The sequence below is a fragment of the Heteronotia binoei genome, chromosome 15 (assembly GCF_032191835.1).
Source record: "Heteronotia binoei isolate CCM8104 ecotype False Entrance Well chromosome 15, APGP_CSIRO_Hbin_v1, whole genome shotgun sequence".
NCBI classification, from domain to species: domain Eukaryota; kingdom Metazoa; phylum Chordata; class Lepidosauria; order Squamata; family Gekkonidae; genus Heteronotia; species Heteronotia binoei.
The window spans coordinates 43265746-43285106 of record NC_083237.1 but is presented as its reverse complement, the minus strand read 5'-3'; the positions used below and the strand labels follow the sequence as shown (position 1 = coordinate 43285106).

General features: G+C 47.8%; 1 protein-coding gene across 1 annotated transcript in view; it reads left to right on the top strand.

Moving 5' to 3' along the window:
* Positions 1 to 17626, top strand: part of TRIM28 (tripartite motif containing 28) — a 39877-nt gene extending 22251 nt beyond the window's left edge. Inside the window, exons 14-18 of the mRNA XM_060256448.1 lie at positions 11049 to 11356; positions 12555 to 12678; positions 13973 to 14047; positions 14987 to 15121; positions 16388 to 17626. Coding sequence (XP_060112431.1) covers positions 11049 to 11356; positions 12555 to 12678; positions 13973 to 14047; positions 14987 to 15121; positions 16388 to 16618 — 873 coding nt within the window. The 3' untranslated portion in view covers positions 16619 to 17626. The remainder of the gene's footprint in view (positions 1 to 11048; positions 11357 to 12554; positions 12679 to 13972; positions 14048 to 14986; positions 15122 to 16387) is intronic.
* Positions 17627 to 19361: the final 1735 nt, after the last annotated feature.

Below are 19361 nucleotides of genomic sequence, written 5' to 3'. Positions count from 1 at the left end.
GGTCTGCCGTGCAAACGTCGTGAAAGCAGCGTCACCCCAGAGTCGGAAACGACTGGTGCTTGCACAGGGGACCTTTCCTTAAGATAGTGATAAGTGTCCATTCCTCTGTCCAACATTGTGTGACTTTGATCAACACTGCTGTTCTAGAGTGAGTGCATAGTGCATAATGCTTCCCTAAAGGTGTTCCACAATATAGCAGGCAAGCCTGGGAATTTGAGGAGATTGCTGCTGCTCGTTCCTTAAGCCCTTTTTATGTCCATGCTGTGGGGCTAGGTTAGTATCACAAAGAAGTATTAGCTAGTTACTCGACAGAAAGATCGGACTCACTAGATCTTTGTCTCTGTACATCATTCCTGTGGGATAAGCCACCTGTGCCTACTCTGACTGATAACCAAAGCTTTTTCCTGCGCCTGGAAACTGTGTCATGTGCAGGAACTCCCGCTGCTCATGTCCACAGGGGTAGGGTGTGGATAGTCTTTTCTGACCACAGCGCTGATTGGATGATCTCCTAACTTTGGTTGCTGAACTTACCTCAGTTGTTGTGAAACTCCAGGTTTTTGCTCAGCTTTCTTTCCTCAATTTCTTCACACTCCTGTCTAAAAATATATATAGAACTGAGTTCCATCTTTCCTCTCACCCCTGATCTTCGTGGTCTCTGTGCATCACACTGATGGGATATAGGCGCCCACGCCGATCACGATCGGTAAACTTAAAAGCTGCGGATTTTCGCGCCCCAGGCCCAGAGTGCATGCGCAGAAGCCCCACTGCACATGCCCACTGGGACCGGAGCGGACATCCCGCCAGTTCTCTTCTGACCGCCGCTTGGATCATTCGATCATCGCTACGGTCGGTGAACTTTCCTTCTATTGTTAGGATTCGTGGATTTCCAGAGACTTTCTTAGTATATTATTTTTGTTCCTTTGCTTGTTTGGTGAAAGTAGAGGTGGAAAAGTTCATCAGCCCTTTTTTTCCTTTCCCCCCCGTTTCTTTCACCTCCCCCTCCCTCTCGCATGGAAAAGCGTTGGGGATTTTTCAAGAGGTGTGCAAAGTGCGGAAGTAAAATCGCCCCTCCAGACGGCCACACACTCTGTCTATTCTGCCTGGGAGAGTCACATAGACCGGACTCGTGCGCACATTGTGCCAGATTTTCGAAGCAGACTAAAAAGAATCGGGCAGCCCGCCTAGCAGCCGCATTGATGGAGCGGGTGTTGTCCCCCAAAAAGATGTCGACTGCAGTCCACAAACAATCGACATCAGAGTCGGCCGATGCCGACAGACCCCCTACTGATGCCGATCGCCCCACAAAAAGAGTGGGCTCGGCATCTAAGTCGGACTCCTCCACTCCTGCAAAATGGCCAAGGGAGGAGAAGGGAGCTCACTCGGAAGCGAAAAAGAAGACGGACAAGCTCAAACACAGCAAGGCTGGCATGCTTTCCTCTCCAACCTCACCATCGGACCTGACAGCCACGACCGTACCACCACTGAAGCTTTTTGCTTCGCCAAGCCGTCGGCTAAGCCCACTGATGCTGGCTTCCATGTCGACTCAGATCGCCATCTCATCCAACTCCAACCGCGACCTGGAGCTAACACAACGCTCAGGGACGGAGGACAGTCCACCCGAACTTATCCACATATTGGCCGAGACCCCTCGGTCCCGAACTCCACTTCGCGATAGATTGGATAGCCCTCATCGAGGGCGATCTCCTAGAGGAAGATCCTCCACACCTCGACATCGATCCCAAACCCTCAGACGTGATTGCTCCAGAAGCCTTCAGCGAGATCACTCCAGGAGCCCTCGACGTCGATGCCGATCTCGGGAATCGGAAGAGGATAGATCTCCGCACAACCGCTCACCAAGAGTGCGACCCAGGGAAAGCTCCCCACCAAGAAGGCCACCACCTCCGCTGCCATGGGATCAGTGGCAATGGCAATATTTATATGGATCGTATCCGATGCCTTCAGTCTTTCCCTGGTTCCCTCTGAGACAGATGGATTGGGACCAGCAGTCAGAAGCTTCGGGCAGATCTCGAATGTTGTACAGACCTCCGAAACGTGCCCCATCGGCATCGATGTCAAAGCCGCCGGATGCCGAATCACCGCGTAGGCAGAAAGTCTCCCCACGCTCCCGAGGCACGGAGGAGGTCATAACCCCGGAGTCGATCAGGGCTCCAGACACGCCTCGACCCCCATCCGAGCACACGGAATCTCTAGAAGGTTCCCCCAGATCGGAGGAGGGCTCAATCCCGGAGGGGCAAAGGGTTTCTTCGTCACCAGAAGAACAATCACCCTCACACAAGGTGGTTGAAGAACAACCCATATCCCCGTCAGAAGACCTCAAATCTTACGGGGACCTTATAAAACGTATGGCCCAGACCTTATCTCTACCCACAGTTCAACCTCAACCTGTGGTCACAGATAATGTCTTCGACATCGTCCAGCTGGACACTTCAACTGCTATCGCTCTGCCACTAACCACAGTGATGCTACACACAGCCAAATCGTCATGGGACAAGCCTGCGTCCACACCTATATCTTCTCGCAGGCTTGACCATATGTATAAAATTCAGGAATCGACAGCTGAATTCTTATTCAACCACCCCATGCCAAACTCAGTCGTTGTAGCCTCGTCATCTAAGGCAAGAAAGACGCATGCGACTCCCCCAGATAAGGAGGGGAAGAAGCTCGACAACCTAGGTAGACGTCTCTACTCAGCGGGCTCGCTTGGCGTGAAGGTCGCAAACTACTCAGCGTGCATGGGACGCTACCAATACGCCTTATGGGACCAGCTATCTAGTATCTTGCCCAGCCTTCCTGAACAAGCAAAAGGTGCTATAAAAAAGATCCAAAGAGAAGGTATGACACTGGCCAAACAACAGCTGAATTCAGCAAAGCATTCAGGAGACATAGGAGCAAAGACCATCACCACAGCCATCACTCTAAGACGGCACTCCTGGCTAAGGTCAACTGCATTGCAACCAGACACGCAGGCATACATCGAAGATCTCCCCTTCGAAGGTAACGGATTGTTTAGTGCCAATACGGACTCGGTGTTACAGGAGATTGACAAAAGCATTAGAACATCCAGAAACCTGGGAGTTCCTATCTCATCTAGATCACAGAGCAAACGACCTTGGACCAAGCCATGGAACAAAAAGCCGTTTTCAAAACAACATGTGGAGCAGCAGTGGAGGCCAAAAAGCACAACATCCTTTTCCAAACCTCCATACAATCCGAAGTCCAAGTACTCTCCTGCGTCTTCCCAATCCTCTCGCCAGAAGGAAAACTGACAGCCCAAGCAGGGACTTTGACTGGTCTTCCCCCTGCCCCTTATCCCTCCCTTCGGCCTCGGACCATACCAGGCTCTTCCCCTGTTTACAGGCATGGTCCAGAATAACTACGAACAGATGGGTCCTATCTATAATCCAGCTGGGTTACCAGATAGAATTCCATCAAAATCCTACAGTTCCTACCTTCGTTCACACCACCACTTCCCCGACACTTACAGAGGAAGTCCAATCACTCCTTCACAAGGGTGCAATAGAACCAGTTCCAACAAACCAGGAGCGACAAGGGTTCTATTCTCGATATTTCACAATCCCGAAGCGGGACGGAGGTCTTCAACCCATCATGGACCTTCGGGCCCTAAATCTCTTCATTGTACACCACAAATTCAGAGTGACCTCCTTACCAAACATCCTTTCCCTTCTCAATCACGGGGATTGGATGGCGACTCTAGACCTGCAGGACGCTTACTTTCATATCAGCATACACCCAGCATACAGAAAGTTCCTCAGGTTCACCATAGGGAAGACTCACTATCAATACCGGGCTCTACCCTTCGGCCTCTCCACGGCTCCAAGGGTCTTTACAAAGACAATGGTAGTTGTTGCAGCCCATCTAAGACTACCGGGAATCACAGTGTTCCCATATATAGACGATTGGCTTCTGGTAGCTGAATCAAAATCTTGTCTAGTACAACACATCGATACCACTCTGGCCCTCCTAAGGGAGTTGGGGTTACAGGTCAACAAAGAAATCTTGCCTTCAATCCTCTCAGAGGGTGCAGTTTATAGGAGCAATCCTGGACACACAAGCCTGCAAAGCATTCTTACCAGTAAAGAGGGCAGACGACATCATTTCCCTTGTGCAGATCTTTCTCCACAATTCAGTGGTTACAGCACTGCAAATCCAAAGACTTCTGGGTCTAATGGCCTCAACCACAGCAGTTCTAGTGTTTGCCAGGTTGCACATGAGAATACTACAATTGTGGTTCCTCAGACACTTCAGATGCCAGATGGACCCCCCCGTCGCACAAGATGGTCATTCCACAGTCAGTCCTATCTACCCTTGGTTGGTGGCAACAGAAACGGCACCTTCTAGAAGGAGCACCATTCCACAGACAAACCCCGACACTATCCATAACTTCAGATGCGTCCCTGTGGGGATGGGGAGCGCATGTTAACGGCATGTGGGTGGGAGGCATGTGGCCCCAATGTCACCTGCAATACCACATAAATTTTCTGGAGTTATTGGCGATTCATCATGCCATTCTTTCCTTTCGGCCGTTGATTACAACGTTGATGGACAACACAACTGTATTGGCCTACATAAGCAGGCACAGTATCGAGGAAGCTGTTAGCACTGCGCGTATGGGAGATCTGCAGGGACACAAACAACACTAGTTGCGACTCACCTTCCAGGCAATCTCAACTCCTGTGCAGACTTTCTCAGTCGAGGGGGAGCCACGCTCCACGAATGGGAACTCAACTGGGAATTTCTCCAACCCATGTTCCAGAAACGGGGGACACCAGAGCAACATGCAGCAACTCGAAGTGCAGGAGGTTTTGCTGCAGGGGAGAGGAGTGGATCCGCTGTCGTTGGGGGATGGCTTGCTGTTCCCTTGGACTCAACAACACGTATACTTATTCCCCCCCATTCCATTAATTACCAGAGTAGTGCACAAGATATACAGCGAGCACCCGCAGGGGATCCTCATTACCCCCTGGTGGCCCAGACAACAGTGGTTCTCTCCCAATTCTACGACTATCCAGGGGAATCTTCCACCAGTTTCCCATAGTACCAGACCTTCTGTCCCACCAAGGTCAGGTGATACACCATGATGCTCCACACCTAAAGCTAACAGCGTGGAGACATAGGATCACTGTCAGTAAGAACTCAACATGTCATCCTGAATAGTAGGAAACCATCTACTCGGAAGTCTTATGAGTACAAATAGTCGAGGTTTGTTCACTTCACCTCAAACACCTTGGTGGATCCTAGAACTGCGGGCCTTCCTGTGATTCCAGATTTCCTGCTCGCCTTACTAGACAAGGGGCTAGTGGTATCATCAATAAGGGTGTACTTAGCAGCCATTTCAGCTAACCATGTACACATCGAAGGACATTTGGTTTTTACACATCCAAATACTAAAAGGTTTTTGCGCGGTCTTATTAGACTATCCGTCAACGAGATACCCGGCTCCCACATGGGACCTCCCGGGAGTTCTGCATGCTCTGTCGGGGAAACCCTTTGAGCCGATGATGACATGTTCCCTCTAACTTCTGATGTGGAAGACAGCCTTTCTAATAGCTATGACCTCTGCACGCAGGGTGGGCGAGCTGACCGCATTATGCTGCGATGAACCATATCTGCGTTTCAGCACTGATGGGGTTTGGTTGCAGCCAGACATCACTTTCCTGCCAAAGGTGATCTCGTTTCATTTGAATACAGAGATTTATTTACCTGTTTATTTCCCCAACCCAAACACAGACTCGGAGCGAAGACTCCATGCTCTAGACGTAAAGCGGGCGCTTTCCTTTTACTTACATTGGGTAGGTCCATGTCGTAAGGACCCCAGACTTTTTGTTTCTTATGCCCCAGCTTAGAATCTCTAAGTGGATTATAGAGACTATAAAGCTTTGTTATTTGTTAAATAAGAGCTCTCTTCCCGGCCCTATCAGCTCACTCTACCAGAGCTATGGCCACCTCCGTGGCTTTCATGAAAGGGGTGCCGATGAGAGACATTTGTGAAGCTGCCACTTGGTCTTCCCCGCATACCTTCGTCAGGCACTATGCGCTGGACCTTCGCTGGCATCGAGGTTCGTCGGTAGGCCGTGCTGTTCTGCAGTCTCTTCCCTGCTGATGGACCGTTGCACCCTCCTCCAGGTAGGATGTTAGCTTGCTAGTCTCCCATCAGTGTGATGCACAGAGACCACGAAGAAGATAAACAGGTTTCTTACCTGTAACTGATGATCTTCGAGTGGTCATCTGTGCAGTCACACTACCCGCCCTCCTTCCCCTCTGCTGCTGGTCCATCCGTGGATCTTGCAGCGGTCAGAAGGAACTGGCGGGATGTCCGCTCCGGTCCCAGCGGGCATGCGCAGTGGGGCTTCTGCACATGCACTCTGGGCCTGGGGTGCGGAAATCCGCAGCTTTTAAGTTTACCAATTGTGATCGGCGTGGGTGCCTATATCCCATCAGTGTGACTGCACAGATGACCACTCGAAGATCATCAGTTACAGGTAAGAAACCTGTTTTTTCCCCCACCTCCACTGTCCTTCCTAATGGAGAAGTTGTGGGGATTTTTCAAGAGATGCAGCCAGTGTGGGAGGAAGCAGCAAGGGCAGCAAGGCTTCGGGTGGCGCTTCTAGAGTCTGTCCTACCTCACCCTGGTGTTGACTGAGAACACGCAACCCTCAGGCCAGACTTTGGCCACCTTGGCACAAGTCCACTCTGACACTGGCCACTTAATTTTAGAGTTTGAGGTCTCAACCCCTACCAAGAAGTGCTGGGAACACAAGGGTGAGAAAGTGGGCAAGGCTACTAACACCAAGCCAGATTGGATGCAAATCCAAGAGTCCCTGCCATGGCTCCTCAAGCCATAAGCATGCCTCTTCCCCTGAAACCACTGGTAACAGAACCAATGCAAACCTCAACGGCACAACCACTTCAACTGATAGACTCTCCTATTCCTTTGTTGGGCTTCCTGATGTTGAAATCACCATCAATGCTTCTGCCCTCCCGCATCCTACAATTTTCGGTGTCAAAAGTGGAAGAGATTGATCTGACTCGGAGGTCTTCTTCGAGATCTTGCTCAGAATCCTCCACCAGGGAAAGCTCCCCATTGAGGTTGATGGGCGCTGATAAACTCCAGCACAAACCACCAGAAGCCACTGGGGGCAACCACCGATCCAGGTCCCACTCTCAACATCTGTCCCCTCAACACCGAGAGCAACCACCTCACACCACCTTCCAGGTGCCGACAGCGCCTCCACCAATACCATGGGATCAGCATCAGTTGCACACTGCTCTGCCCTGGCTTCCCTTTAGAGGGCTTGTGGATTGGGACCAGCACTCCTGGTACTCCCATCAATCTTTGTTACCAACAGCTCTGGCTACCATCTCCAGACTCCCTAATTCATAGAGCCGCCCCCTAAATGCATCGGGCACAAGGCTTCACATTTGGAAACAGCCTTCTTGACCCATGTCGACAAGCAGCTACATGGGACTGAATTCTCAGGCTCTGACACTGATGACTCTGACAGTGTATCGGACAGAGAATCGGACAGGGAGGACTTGGGACCCCAAATCTCCCAGACCAATTCCTCACCATCAATGCAAGTGGCAGAGGACAGCCCCATCTTGCCACCGGAGGATCTGAAGTCCTTTGGTGAACTGATAAAGCATATGGCCCACGCCCTGGAAATATCTGTTATGCAGCCACAACCGATCATCGCTGACCCAGTCTTTGATATTGTCCAGCTTGACATCTTGATGGCCATAGCTCTGCCTGTGATCAGTCTCATGCTGCAGGCAGTCAGAACTTCATGGGACAAGCCTGCTTCCACCCTGATCTCTTCCAGGAGACTGAACCACATGTACCAGATCCAAGAACTTGCTGAGTTCCTATTCTATCACCCAAACTCAAACACTGCGGTAGTAACTTTGGCCTCCAAAAGCAGGCGCACACATTTGACCCCTACAGACAAAGAGGGGAAGAAACTCGATTCTTTGGGGCAGAAGTTCTACTCTGTGGGAGTGCTGGGCGTGAAAATCACCAACTATCTGGCCTGCATGGGGCGTTACCAATACTCCCTCTGGGAACAAATGTCAGAGGTGATTTCTACATTCCTTGAAGACAAGTGCTCAACTGCAAGGCGACTTTAGAAGGAGGGGATGCTGCTGGCAAAGCAGCAGATAAATTCCTCCAAACATATCCTCGACATCTTTGCCAAGACGATAACCTCTGCCATTGCTCTGAGAAAGCTTCGCACTACCTCTCTCCATCCCAACACCCAGGCCTACATTGAAGATCTCCCCTTTGATGGTGTGAACCTCTTCAGTTCTACAACCAATACAGTCTTCCAGGAGATGGACAAGAATATCAAGCCCTCTCATAACCTTGGGGTTATGGACCCATCTCGCTTCTATAAGAACAAATCATGGCCACGGCCCTGGTCCAAGCAACAATACGATAAGACTTTGCTTGACCAGCACTGGGGGAGCAGACAGCCAGAATCCACATCTTGTCTCCTGTTTGTACTAAAATGCAAGTTTCAGGGCACCCAGCAGTCACCAAGATCTAAGGGCTCCAGGATCCCTGAACAGGATCTTTGACTTTCATTCATGCTCTTCACCTTGGCAAGCGGGTCATCATTCAGGGTTAGAATTTTCTCAGACAGCCTCAACACCGGTGTTTGTCACCATCACCCCATCCAACATCCTAAAGGAAGAAGCACAGATGATCTTAGAAAAGGAAACCATAGAAAAGGTACCACCAGCTCCACTTCTACTTCCGATACTTTACAAGTCTTCAAGAGAGATGGTGGACTTGAGGGCTCTGAAAAAATTCATCACCTACCACAAATTCTGGATGACCCTACTACTCAAGGAAAGAGGCATGGATGACTGCATTGGCCCTCCAGGATGCATACTTCGAGAACATATTCATACACCACAGGCAATGCCTATGGTGGGAGAGGAGCACTATCAATACACAGTGCTCCCTTTCGTCATCTCCACAGCACCAAGGGTGTTAACAAAAACAGTGGTGGTTGTGGTAGCCTACCTGTGTTTGCAAGGGACAGTTATCTTCCAGCATGGGCTACTGGCAGCAGACTCCAAGTATAATCTGTAGAGGGACATCCAAAAAAACATAACATTACTGTAATCTCTGGGTCTTCAAGTAAATCACAAGAAAATCCCACCTCATCCTCTCAAGAAAGTTCTCTGGGGCCTTAATTGATTCTATGGCATGCAAAGCCTCTATCCCCCCACCCCCCGGAAGGCATCTTTGCAAAACACCATATGAGGACCCTTCAATTGTGGTTCTTCCAGAAATTCAAGCCCACGAGTCACCACCAAGATTCCATGTACCGCTACACGTCATCGACTAGCCTTCTGGGAATACAGATCCAACAGCATGGAAGGGTCTCCCACAGACACCCTGACTATGGATTCCTCCCTGTGAGGTTGGGGTGCCTATATGAGAGGGTTCTGTGTGGGTGCCAGATGAAGCACTCACCACCAGCAATGGCACACTCTTCTTAGAGTTTGCTGTCCAGTCATTGCATTCATTCATAGAGGGGAAGATGATATCTGTGCTCATGGACAATACCACTGCACTCTGCTACATAAACTGCCAGGGGGACACACTATCCAGGAGTCTCTGGTCCCTTGTGATGCATCTATGAGCTGAATGTATAGACCAGGGGTCTTTCCTTGTTGCTACTCACAAACACCCAGATAGACCTCTTCAGCAGGCAAGGGGTATTCCTACATGAATGGAAACTAAACTAGACCAGCCTTCGGCCTATGTTTGTCAAAAGGGAAAACAAGAAATGTCAGGCTTTCTGTTATGGGGGGGGCATGGACCCGATGTTGGGGGATGGACTGCTATGCCCGTGGTCATGCAAGCTCCTATTCCTCACCTTGCCTTGGTAGTCAGCAAACTGACGAGGGTGAAGCCAAACTGCATCCTGGTTATACTTTAGGTGGCCTTGGGCGATTCCCCATACTTTTGTGACTAACCCAAGGAGAGATGGACCACATTCCACCGGCTGCAGACCTACTCACACATGGGGGTCTGATGCTATACCATGATGTCACTCACTTGCAGTTTACAATGCAGGAAGTCATTTTGGATCCTTCCCTAAATGGTTGAGAGAGGTCATGATTAACAGTAGGAAATCATCCACAAGGAAAATCCTATATAAGTGGCACAAGTTTCTCACTTTTGCCCGGAGCTTCACTGGAGCAGGCCAGTCTCCTGACCATCTTCAGTTTCTTGCTATCACTTGTGGACTTTGAGCCTATTTACCTGGCTGTCATATCAGCATATTGCCAGAAAATTGATGGCCATTCCATTTTCACCCGCCCAGACACCAGCTGGTTTGTGAAGGGTCTGTTGCGCTATAAGCCCTCAGAATGGATTTGGAAGGTTGCATGGCAGTCAGAAGGAACTGGCAGGTTATCCACAGTCTGCCCCTATGGACATGTGCAGTAGGAGGTCCTGCATATGACACAGAGACTGGGCATGGGAAAAAGCTTTGCTGAGCTTTTTAAGTGACTAGTTGGAGTTGGCACAGGAGCCTTATCCCACCGGTTTGAATGCACAGATGACCACTCAAAGACCACTCAGTTACAGGTAAGCAGCCTGTTTTCTTTGATGATGCAGAACCTCATAAACTGAAGCCTATACATTGGAGCCAGAGCTCCAGGGCGCTGCTTGAAGAGGAGGAGCTGCCCTCTCTGTGAAAAGATAAGAGGGTGAAGCTTATTCTGAAAGGTGATGGAGTTAATAAATTATGCTGGCTATATCTCCAGGGTCTGCTCTTCTCCTGGCATAAATAGCTGTGTCCTGTTGAGTATTTTTTTTTTAATCTCTGAGCATGTTCTTTTTTCTTCCTTAGTTTTCCCATTGTCCCAGTAACTTAAACAAGGCGGCAGCAAGGCCTCTGGGAACTGAAATTGCTGTTGGGGGCTGCCAGAGGCCTCTTTTCCCATGCACTTGCTTGACCTGACTCTTTTAAACATGTGTTTCCTTTCAGGAGGAGCAGATGGAAGCAGCCATTGACCACCCTGTGGCTGCTGAAGCTAAGGACACCAAGCCCATTGTCCTACCCCAGGATGCACCCTTGGCAGAAGGCACTTCAGCCCCCCGGCTCATCTCTCCCAGCGGCAGCACTAGCTCCACTACAGACATGCAGTCCATTCAGAGCCACGATGGCACTGCTAATGGGGAAGAAGCAGCTTGCTGCAGGGTCTGCCTCAAAGCTGGTGCTGTTGTAATGTGTGATGGGTGTAAGAAGTGCTTCCACCTGGATTGCCACCTGCCTGCCCTTCAGGAAATCCCCAGGTGCGAGCTCTCCCTTCCCAGCTTGCCTCCCTTTGCTTGTGTGTATTAGAGATAAAAGGAAGGTTGTGTAGTGGTGGTGAAAGTGGACTCCAGATGTTACTGGGGGAAGGGGAGGTGGTGGCAAAAAACTATTTAAAGACTTGAAAGTTCTAGGATCTAGACCTAGATTCAGATATGTTCTATCCCCTAAGTCCCCTGTGACCACTTCCCCTCAATCTTCATTGTGTGGTTTTACTAGGCAACCCAGTAATGTTGACTATAATCTTGCAAGATTTGTATTGCCATTTTTTAGATTTGGGTTTTTTTTTTAAATCACCTTTCCTGTTAATTCATTCTTCTATAAATCTTGAGTTCCCCCGGGTTTGTAGATGGCCTTCTCTGTCTGTCCCTGACCCTAATGTGTGTGTTTTGGATCTGAGATCTATAGTTGGGTTCATAGGAAGAACTTGATAAAGAATGTATTGTACTTGAACAGTAGTTCAGGGAGTAGAACAACTCTTCCATACTTCTTGCTAACTAACTTCTGTAGTGGTTGGCAGGAAAGACAACTTCTAGACCAGAGGTGGCCAAACTGCAGCTCAGGAGCCACATGTGGCTCTTTCAAACACATTGTGTGGCTCTCAAAGCCCCCACCGCCCATCAGCTGTCTTGGAAAAGGCATTTCTGTCTTTAAATCACTTCAAGCCAAGCCAGCTTAGAGACTACATTTATAGTTAAAGTCACATTCTTTCCACTTCCCTCCCTCCCCACCATCTTTTTTGCTTGCCTTTGTGGTTCTCAGGCATCTGTGGCTCTCAAACATATGACCATTCTGTGTGGCTCTTACATTAAGCAGGTTTGTCCTCTCCTATTCTAGATGGTAAGGCAGAGCCACATGCTACATTGTACATACAGATTGTTGCTAAATTTAAAAGTGGCAGCTTTCTCAAACAGACTCCAATCTTTTATTGTCCTCCATTGTAAAGGGAATGTGTTAGCAGCCAACCAGGTTAAAAAAAGGAAGACTGACTAACACTGAATTTTTAATCGCCACATCAGTTTTCGAATGCTGCTGAGTAGTACGCTTGCATAATAGCCCTACTAGGCAAGTAGGGTTTGCTTCTCTAATTTGCAGACTACACACTTACAAACCAGTGGAGGGGCAGGGGTGGAACATATGATCAAAAACCTGACTGTTTCTTGCTTCTGTCCCTCACAGTCAGGACTGGAAGTGCCTGCTGTGTGAGGAACCAGTGGCAGCCCGTGAAGAAAGTGGAACTGCCTTGACTGCTGCAATCTCCTTAGATGGCGAGCTGAACATTCTCAGAGATGCCGACCAGCAGGTCTGTCCGTTGGTCTGGGTGGAAGATGGCAGCATATACTGTGGTTGAGAGGGTGGATCGCATGGTGGGGGCTGAGGGATGCTGTATGTTTGTTTTTCCTGTACTTCATTTACACCCTGCCTTCCTCTCACCAACTCAAAGGGGATCCAGAGGGACAGGGATCATTTTCATTTCCTCCATTTTTATCTTCATAATAGTCCCCCTGAGGACTTGAATGGGTGTGGACCTGAAACCCAGTAGCTGAAGTGAGACCCACTTCTAAACTGAATGCCTGCTTGAAAAGGCAATCCACACTACTTACCCATTCACTGATATATAAGCACATCAGTTTAACACTGTAAAAAGGCTTCTATATTTTCTAATGTCCTGGTATTTATGAATCTATCGGGTTACTAAGCCACAGGCTGCATTTCAGAGCCATTTCATACAGCAGCTAGAGGCAAGCTCAAGTTTTGGCCCTCAGCTCCCTCCTTTTCCTGCATGCCTGAGTGTTGCAGCCCACTTCGGTGTCCCAGCCCATGGCCTGAGAACTACCTGCTGTTATTTGAAGCATGTAGTTGAATTTGCATTATCACGACTTGTCACTAGACATAGTGGTGGTTAAGTTTGACTGAATGCTAAACCTACTACGTAATTTGCCTGATATACCTTTAAACGTGTTCTGCGTCTACGCCAGTGATCTTCACGTGGACCTCCCACCTGCTGGGTTTTGAGTCCCTATACAGCCACCGTTTGCTGCTTCTTGGAAGGGCCCTGCTGCTGGTATTTGTACACAGAGAGCAAGGATGCCATGCTGCTGTTGTGCAAAAGGAGCTGGGTGATGGGAGGACACTCAAGGGGTGGAGAGGATTTCACAGGAAGCTTCAGAGAGTTGTCCTGTCCTGCAGAAGCTTTCCCTTCCTCCACCTATTGCTCCAGTGCCCCATGCAGACTTGTGGCATGGAGTCCCCACCACAACAGTGAGATCATAATTCTGGTTCCCCCTCTTCCTGACTCATTGCTCTCTGACATAACTTTCAGATGACTTACATAATTGCTACTCAGTAGGTCCCATGCTGTTTCCAGGGGTTAGAAAGGGACTTGGGGTCTGTGACAGTTGAAGACAACAGGGAATAGACCTGCTTGCATAATCTCACTTTGCCTGTCTGAAGACGGTGAGAAGGGACTTGGGCAGCTGAACAGCCCATCTTAATACTGAGACTACATTTGGCTTTAGGGGCGCTCCTTGGATTGAGATGTCCCCTCAGTGGGGGAGGCTGGATTTATCTTACCTCTTCTTACTGTCTCTCAACAGAGATGTGAACGGGTCCTCCTTGAGCTGCTGTGTTATGAACCTTGCAGGCCTCTTCACCGACTCTCCAACACCACGGTGAGTCTGTTAACAAGCTGGTGCAGGCATGCATGGGCTTGAACTATCACCTTAGTAATAGATATTCACACATTGCTGGTGGGTACTGTTCTTTTCCCCTTTACTTTAGATTGTCAGAACATCTTAGAGCTGGTTCTAGCATCCAGGGTGGGGAGGGGAGGGGAGGGGAGGGAATGAAAGGAAAACAGGCACCCCTTGATGTCAAGGAGGTGGCAGTCTTAACAGCCCAGAGAAGGGGGAGGGATTCTCTTTCTGAAATTGAATTGGCAGTGAGGCTTATTTTGGAGGGAGTAGACCTCTTGCCCAGCCTATTGGGATCAGGTTGTAAAATATAGTAGAACTAACTAAACTTGTTTTCAGAAACTTTGTTTTTTGGGTGGCTTCCTTCTTTGTAAATTTTGTCCTGTATTCTCTCGTTTCTCCCTTGCTGTGTGAATAAAGCACATCTGGTTTATTCTTCCTAAGGGTCTTCATGCCTCATGACTATGGGGGGGGGTTACCTGGGGGCAGGGAGGATGTTCTGGGCCTTGACTAGTCAAGCCCTAGAACTGGAACAGTTGGCAATCTGTTAAGGCCATTGCCAGGCTTGAAGGGGGCAGGAGAAAAGGAGCGATACATGTAGGTAGGGAGAGATCACTGGAAGGGACATCTTGTTTGTGGCAATCCTAAATGGCCCTGTACGGATACATGACACAAGGCTACATAGATCTCTCCAAACTTTCTATCCATTCCCAGCCTGCTCTTGTAAAATTTGCTGTGCACATTCTTGAATCTTTTCTCAAACTAGGAAGTTATCAAGCTGGCAAGACATGCCTTGTTGCACAAGTTGTGGTCTTATGAGTGCAGATGTAGATACCTTTGCCTTGTGGTTGATTAAAGTGAGCTAACATTTTACTGCACACCTTGGGGGTTGTTTTTCTTCTCTCGTCGATCTTGTAGGAGGGACAGAATACTATCGACTTGACCTTGATCAGAGCCAAGCTGCAAGGGAAGCTCTCACCACCCTACACCTCTCCCGATCAGTTTGCCGATGACGTTTGGAAGATGTTCAGGCAGTTTAACAAGCTGACAGAGGTGAGGCTTTGCCTTTCTTGAAGGAAATGAAGCTGACCTGCTCAGAGGTGAATGAGCGTGGGTAATGCGATAGGAGAATCAATGGCAACTTTTCATAGGATGAGGTCGCTGGTCCTCCAGCTTCTACCTGAATAGTATTTCTGCTGTCCAGAACTGTACCCAGGGCTCAGTTGGTGATCCCCCAAGGTGACACCCATGAGTATCATGGTGCTGATAGTTGTATGTATCTGGGTTTCTTCTGCTTTGCCTTACTGGAGCAGAAAATGTTTGGAAGACCCTGGGAGGCATCATACTACTTGTGGGTCTGTAGTTGGTGTGCTCAAAATATATATTCAGTTGTATTTTGGATTTGGGTCCATTGGGATTTTAGTGATTGTATTGGGATTCAGGTAAATATTTAGGAAACACAAATTGCCATTCCTGTGGGGTATAATGGAGAATTTAACTCACTGAGTCGTGTAGCGGTGGTGGGGCAACTTGGCTGAATGGACTGAAAACATTTAAAGACACTGCCATCTCTTTAAGTGCTCTCTCTAGCTTTTCTGAATAAAAGCTGAATAATATCAGCTTTTATTTGGGTGCAGCTATTTCAGTAGCTGAATCAGATTGCTTAATCTGTATTGGGCTAAATAAATAACCCCAAAATACCGATAAGGCATCTTCCAAGTATTTACTTAATTTGGTATGTACAGAGTGCACACCCTTAGTCTGTAGGAAGCAGCCCCATGAAGAACCTTGGTCATTGACTTTTAGCCCCCCCCCCCCCCACCGCCTGCATTTTGTGATTGCCCCCTTATCCCATGATGGCCATTTTATGGTTCATCAATTATGAACCGTTTTATGGTTCATCCATTTATGGTGGTGCCCCACTACTTTCTCAAATACTACAAAACTGTTAACACCTTTGGAGACTCCTTGGGCTCAGGGCTACCTGGTTGATCCTGCCAGTAACGTATGCTTGTCTACTCCAATGCTGCCCATTGAAGTTCACACGAACATTACAGTGGAACTGCATGGCTTGTTAAATCAGAGTTGCTCCTGCTGTTCCATGGACTTTGAGAATGAGAAGGCCCCTGAACCTATTGGCAAGGGGAGCACTCTCACCAGTTCCAAGAGCTTGGAAATAACCTTGGGCATCCGTTTTTTCCTTGGCTTCTCATAAGTATTAGAGTACTTTTGTACATTACTTGCCTTGCCTGCCAAGAGGGAACCTGTATGATGTTGCATTCTTGGACAGTGATCACTTTCCACTCCTCTCCCTCCCAGGACAAGGAGGATGTCCAGTCCATCATTGTGCTGCAGCGCTTCTTTGAGTCTAAGCTTAATGCTGTTTTTGGGGACCGCAAGTTCTCAGTGCTGGCAGACCCCATCAATCTGGACGAGCCACAGAGAGGAGAGAGCAGCCTTCCTTCCCACAGCTCCTCAGCTACTGATCTGGGTGAAGTCTCTTCTTCCAAGCCCGAGGGAAGTGGCGGGGCTGATGGAATGGCAGCATAACAGACACTGCCTCCTGTCATCTGGACCAGCATTCCATGGAGGAGAGGCGAAGGAGGGAAGCTACCTGTTTGAAGCTGTCCTCACCTGTCTCTGCCACTCCACTCCTTCTGGTCCTTCCTTAAGCAGCCCTCTGTCCCCCTTCTGCACCTCTCTGCCTTTTTTTTAGAGTTATTGTAGAATTTGACTGCTTAGATAAATGGTTATAAATGGTTTGTCTCTTCCTCTTCACACTTGCTTGATGGATCTTATGCCCTTGTTCTGACAGTTTGTTTTTTGTACTCAAATGAAAACCAGGACCTTCTACCTTTGCTGTTCTTATATTCCTTTTTCTTTGGGAACGGGGAGCAGGCAAGGGCAGTGGCTTTTTTCTTCCATCTCTTTTATTTGTCCCTTTTTCTTACCCTCCCCAGCTCAGAGAAAGCTCTTGTGGCCCATGCGTAAGGTGGATCTTGTGACAGTTGGTTTCCAGTTTTGAATATGTATACACTGATGGTTCTTAGTTTGTCTCCTGTAGATTCCCTACCATACCAAGAGCCCAAGGCGCTGTGTTGCTCTGCCAGCAACTCTGCCTTGAGATAAGGAGAGGTGACACCTAGATTGAGGTCCCCTTGTGCCAGCTTCTAAACATAAGACGTTTACTGCCCTCTGATATGACAGGTACAATTGTTTGGGCCCCCACGATGAGCTGTTTTCTGAGGCAATTATTAGTCTCACAGAATTTTTTTACCCCCTATGCCCCAGTAGGCTGCCTCATTTTTTTTCATTCTGTTATTCAAGAGGTGCCCGCTCCATAGGCAAAGATAGTTGTAGTTTTAAAAATCCAGTTTCGTCCCTTTCGTGTAGCCGTACTTTCTGGCTGTACGTATTATCAAATGCTTTCTGGGCCTAGTAGTTTTTCCACACTATCTCCCAAGAGCCATTCTCATGAAACTGTGCTTTTTTTGCTTATGTATATTTTAGAACTTGCTTCTTCCATGTTTGAGAAATAAAACTCTGTTTGCGACTTGACTTTTGGTTTACAAAACAGTGTTTTGATTCTGTCTCAATGTTCTCTACAGAAGGATCAGGGTGGGTTTTATAGTGCCCGGTAGACATGATCCAGCACTGTGAAAGGCATTTTTCCTGCGTTTTCAATTGTCCTTTCTCTCTTTGCTATTCTGGGGTGTGGACTTGTGGCCTTTCGAAAACCACCCCCAACCTAAAGGTTGTGATGAGCACCTTTGGTATTAAATAGTTAACCCCAGGGCTTTAGGTTCAGTTTACTTTTATAAAAGGTGGTCAGGTGAACATTTTTATCCATTTTTAAAAAGCATTGCATGTTTCAAAGTGAAGAATAGAATCCACCACTGTTTTAAAGGGGAAAAAAAGCTTGTGAGTGTAGGTTAGGAAGTAGTTAACTAGGCCATTCAGTAAGCTTTATGGCTGTGTAGGAACAGGAATTGAACAGTTTCCAGCCAAGCTTCCGTATTATACCATGTTGGTATGGAGACATAAACTGAATTGGGCGTCGCTGAGTGGACAGGAGTTCCTATTGGTTGTAAGGGTCTAAGATTGTGAGGGGGTAGCCATGTTTGTTTTAGAAAAATAAAAGCTCAGTGGACCTGATTTGACAACATTTTTAGAATATATGTTTTTGTGAGTCCATATTTTAGATATGTGGAAATCAAGCCTGAGATTCTACTTAACGGAGAAACTATTGGGGGGCAGGGAAGGGGAGTTTAAGGCAGAGCAGGAATTCAGTCATGAATCAAGTGTGGATTCTGTGGAGGGGGGTGGAGAGAAGGTAGAAATGCTGGGGTTTGAAATTCTACCATAACACTTCAAAGTGTGAACTCTGAAAAATAACATGATAGAAGTCATAGATTGGAAAAGATAATTCAAGATGTAACCGTTAGTAAGCTCCAGGCAGAAGGAGCCTTGGTTGACTTTTAGGCAAAGATTTGCGGAGGAAAAGAGATTGGAAAGGATATAATATAGCATCAATTTCATAACTAAATACTTCTGTGGAGTTGGTTTATTATAGTTTGGTCCTTGTGTTCCCTAAGAAAATGAAGTTGGATCTTAAATACGTGGTAGCTGAAATGTCTTTCTGTGGACTGTAGTAATAATTGTAGGATGGGATATGGATTGTCTGCTTTAGCTGTCAGGTGTAGGGTGAGGGACAAAATGGCTCAGATGTCAAGAGCCTTGTTTGAATGACTAAAAATTGGTTCAGATATTCATCTAGATGAACTACCAAAATCTGCTGTGACAAGGCTGCAGCTATCTATAAAAGCACTCTGTGTTTTAAAGCGAAGAATAGAATCCACCACTGTTTTAAAGAAAAGCATTTGCTGTAGTTCAACAAGACTGAAGGGGCTGTGTGTGATTTCCTCATATGTGGAACGCCTTTGCACGTGCAGCTACGTTTCCCCCTTTCCAGCTATGCTCACAAGGCTGTACGGGAAAAATTAGTGAGCCATTACCAACACAATTTTATTTTTCAATTGTGATATATTACCTGCAGTCTTACAACTGTGCTAGCATGCCTTTGAGGCGGGGGTGGAGAACTAAAGTCAAAACTGCTGGGATCCAGTGTGTGGACTCAAAGCTTGTAATGAAGGTGGGGAGACAAAGAAGCACTCTTATTATGCAGTTTAATTGGCTGGGACAGTAAAAGCTGGAACAGCCGTTGAGTATAGTACCACAAAACGGGGATGTAGTGAATATTGACTTTTACTTGAGAAAGCAATAGGATATGTCA